Genomic DNA, 3,083 nt, shown 5'->3' with positions numbered 1-3,083 from the left:
ATGGAACAGATATCCTCCACAACCACCGATCTGATCAGGTGTAAAGCAGAGAGAGCTCCTACTAGCAGTGTTAATGCACAAACACTTGTTTTTGCCACTTAGCAGGACATTGAAATGACTAACGTTTATTCTCTGGAGACTTAGCCTAATCTTAACAAGAACCACTACATGCCTAATCCCAGCCTATAACAAAACCCTAACAAAAACTAAAAACCGAGGTTTATAATAAAAATGTTTTGTCTACTTGAATGTTAAATCATTCTCCATTAATTGACTGTGTGACCAGTTTTGTCCCCACAACACGAATAACACATTCTGAAACGCATACGCTCATACGCAGACTATACCTCTAAAAACAAACACAAATCAGGAGTTACAATTAAGTACAATAGTTTAAATACAGTATATAGCTTTTCTTTTAATACAAAAATCCAGTAGATTTTCAAACGTATGTGGCAAACAGACAAGGTACTTATGTCCTGTAGAGGACTTTCAACAATCATGAATAGAAATAAGGGACTAGAAATATATAAGACAAAATGGTGGTACATGCAGATGGATTATGAACACACACACACATAGCAGAGGACTTGTTGTTCCACATTTCTGGGAAGCACTCAACCTTTTTATTTTTCAACCCCTCCACCTATGGGAGTTAACATGTGTTACATTTATGCTGTTTTAGAATTGATGAACAGCCAACATACTGTCTCAAAGTGTGTCTCAATCCTGATTTTCCAATTGTGCCTGTCTTTACCTCCCTTTAGTCAAATGCTCACTTCCCCAGCTCCTGGCAGTGCCATTCTCCATCAGTCCAACAGATGTCCTCGGACGTGAACACTTGTCCCAGTTCCACCCACTCTCTCATTTACCTGAGCATCTGATTTCACTTGTCCTCATCAACCAGCCAGATTGTCAATGCTACCTAAATCACCACCTTGCTTTCCATTCCATTTGCTAGCTGATTCTCTTCCATTCTTTGACAGGTGAGTAGGGTCTAATCTGTTTAGCGGCCATGTGGAGTTATATTAACCACCAGAGTATGTTGGGGGAAAAAACAATCTAGTTATTGTCATAGTTGATGATAAGTAGAAAGTTGTGGGGAGACAAATATGGAACCCTTCCATTTTTATCAGAACAGTTATCCTGGATTTCAGTCCCAAGTACTATTTATTTATATATATATATAATAGAAGATAAGCCGCCCCTGTGTCTTTAGCTCGAATCAGGCAGTTTTTAAAGAAAACGCTGAACTCTTCAGCTTACAGCTCTTAAACAAAGTGACTGATCAACTCCACTGAAAAGCCTATTTTTGGACTGCTTTTAATATGGAGGCGTGCAAAGAGTTAAAGTGCACTACAGTTTAAAGTGTCTATTATTTTAAAAAATGGTATTATAATTATTGGTTGTGTCATTTTGTCTTTTTTCTGAAAGTATGTTGACAATAAAATACTGGCCAGACTGTTGATGAGGGCTGTTTTTCAGTCAAAAAGCTTAGCTAATGAAACTGAAGTAGGGCTGCAATTAACAATTCTTTTCAATTTTCTTATAATCTGATTTAGTTCAAATTCTCTCTTCTTTTCATTCTCTCTCTCTTCCAAAAAAGAATTTAATTAATTTTAATTTAAAATGTAGAAATGTACCAGCTCTGGAACCACTGGGTGTTTGGCATTTGTTTGAAAAACAAGTTAAACAGGTAGTTGATGATCACAATAGTTGCAGATTAATTGACCAATCATTTAAGCTCTAAACTGTAGGTGTTTGAAAAAGACTATGTTTTGATATTTTTATTCAACCAATCTGCCCAGGAGGTTTTAGTCTTTTTCACATGACCTAAATATATTTGAAAAATAAGGCCTTAAAAGTCTTAAATATCTTTAGAAATGATTAAATTTTGTTCACAGAGGTGTAACATTTCAATTGTCTCTTCATAAGATTAAATGACTCCATTGTTTTGTCACAACGCATGTAAGTAGTGCATACCACACTATATGTTTTAAGTTCAAGTACTTGGTAAACAATTAGATTTATAGCCTAAAATCCTTTCTGAAATTCTTTCGGATGGTGGTATTAAAAAAGGTCTTAAAAATAACTAAATTTAACTTGTGGGAACCTGGGGGTAACTTGTGTGAGCAAAAAAAAAAAGGTAATCATTTAGCACAGTGATGGAAGTACTCGGATCATTTACTGAAATGAAAGAAGAAATAACGGAGCAATACTCTGTTAAAATAAAAGTCATAACTGAAATAGAGTATAAGCATCTAAACTTCCTGATTCAGAATAATGTGCATTATATAATTAGATCAAAAAAGTCTTATGTTAATCTATATTTTGTATAAGTAATATGATTCTGCAAAGTTAAAGAAGTTATGAAATAAATGTAGTGAAGTAAAAAGTAAGAAAATGTGCCTCTGAAAATGGAAATACTCAAATACATTACCTCAAAACTCCAACCAAAAATCGATGGCACCATCTAGTGGATATATGACAATATTTCAATAGAACTTCAACCGCAAACCTTTTTTTTCACCGTGAACTATTGATTAAATGGCCTAAATATTATAAAAAGTGCAGGGAAATCAAAGTTTGCTTCTATCTGCTAAGTGTTTATAATGGCTTGTTTTAAGACAAGTTAAAACATTGTAGACAAAGACCTGGATGATTTAGGGTTTGAAGTATACATGTTTTATTAAGAGGAAACCTGCAGTATACTGTTACGATTTCAGAAACAATTGAAAAAGAAGATTTTTTTGATTGGTTATAGCCTTGTAACTATTAAACATGGTTATAATACACATTTAGTTCCCTCATTCAAACAAGTTTGTTAGTGTAGAAACCTGAAACAAATGAAAGATCTTAAACTCATGTCTGAAATTGCAACATTGCAAACGTGTTTAGACCTGCACCTTCATTATTATATTAAAAAGCCTTCATGAACAACTACTTGCCCCATAACATTTGATCCTCACAATTACTGTAAATATATAAAATGGACAAAACATGCACACACATATACATATTGTTGCATTTAGATCTAGGTCACTAACACACCTAGGACAGCACAGGACTTGTTGTTCCACACC

The 3,083-nt window shown here is 34.2% G+C and overlaps 1 protein-coding gene across 1 annotated transcript in view; it reads right to left on the bottom strand.

The window, feature by feature from the left end:
- LOC117950824 (5-hydroxytryptamine receptor 3A-like) overlaps positions 1-868 on the bottom strand; it is a 16,078-nt gene extending 15,210 nt beyond the window's left edge. Inside the window, exon 1 of the mRNA XM_034882170.1 lies at positions 780-868. Coding sequence (XP_034738061.1) covers positions 780-868 — 89 coding nt within the window. The remainder of the gene's footprint in view (positions 1-779) is intronic.
- Positions 869-3,083: the final 2,215 nt, after the last annotated feature.

Source organism: Etheostoma cragini, chromosome 9 (genome assembly GCF_013103735.1).
Source record: "Etheostoma cragini isolate CJK2018 chromosome 9, CSU_Ecrag_1.0, whole genome shotgun sequence".
Lineage (NCBI taxonomy): Eukaryota > Metazoa > Chordata > Actinopteri > Perciformes > Percidae > Etheostoma > Etheostoma cragini.
This window is presented reverse-complemented; position numbering and strand designations above follow the sequence as displayed.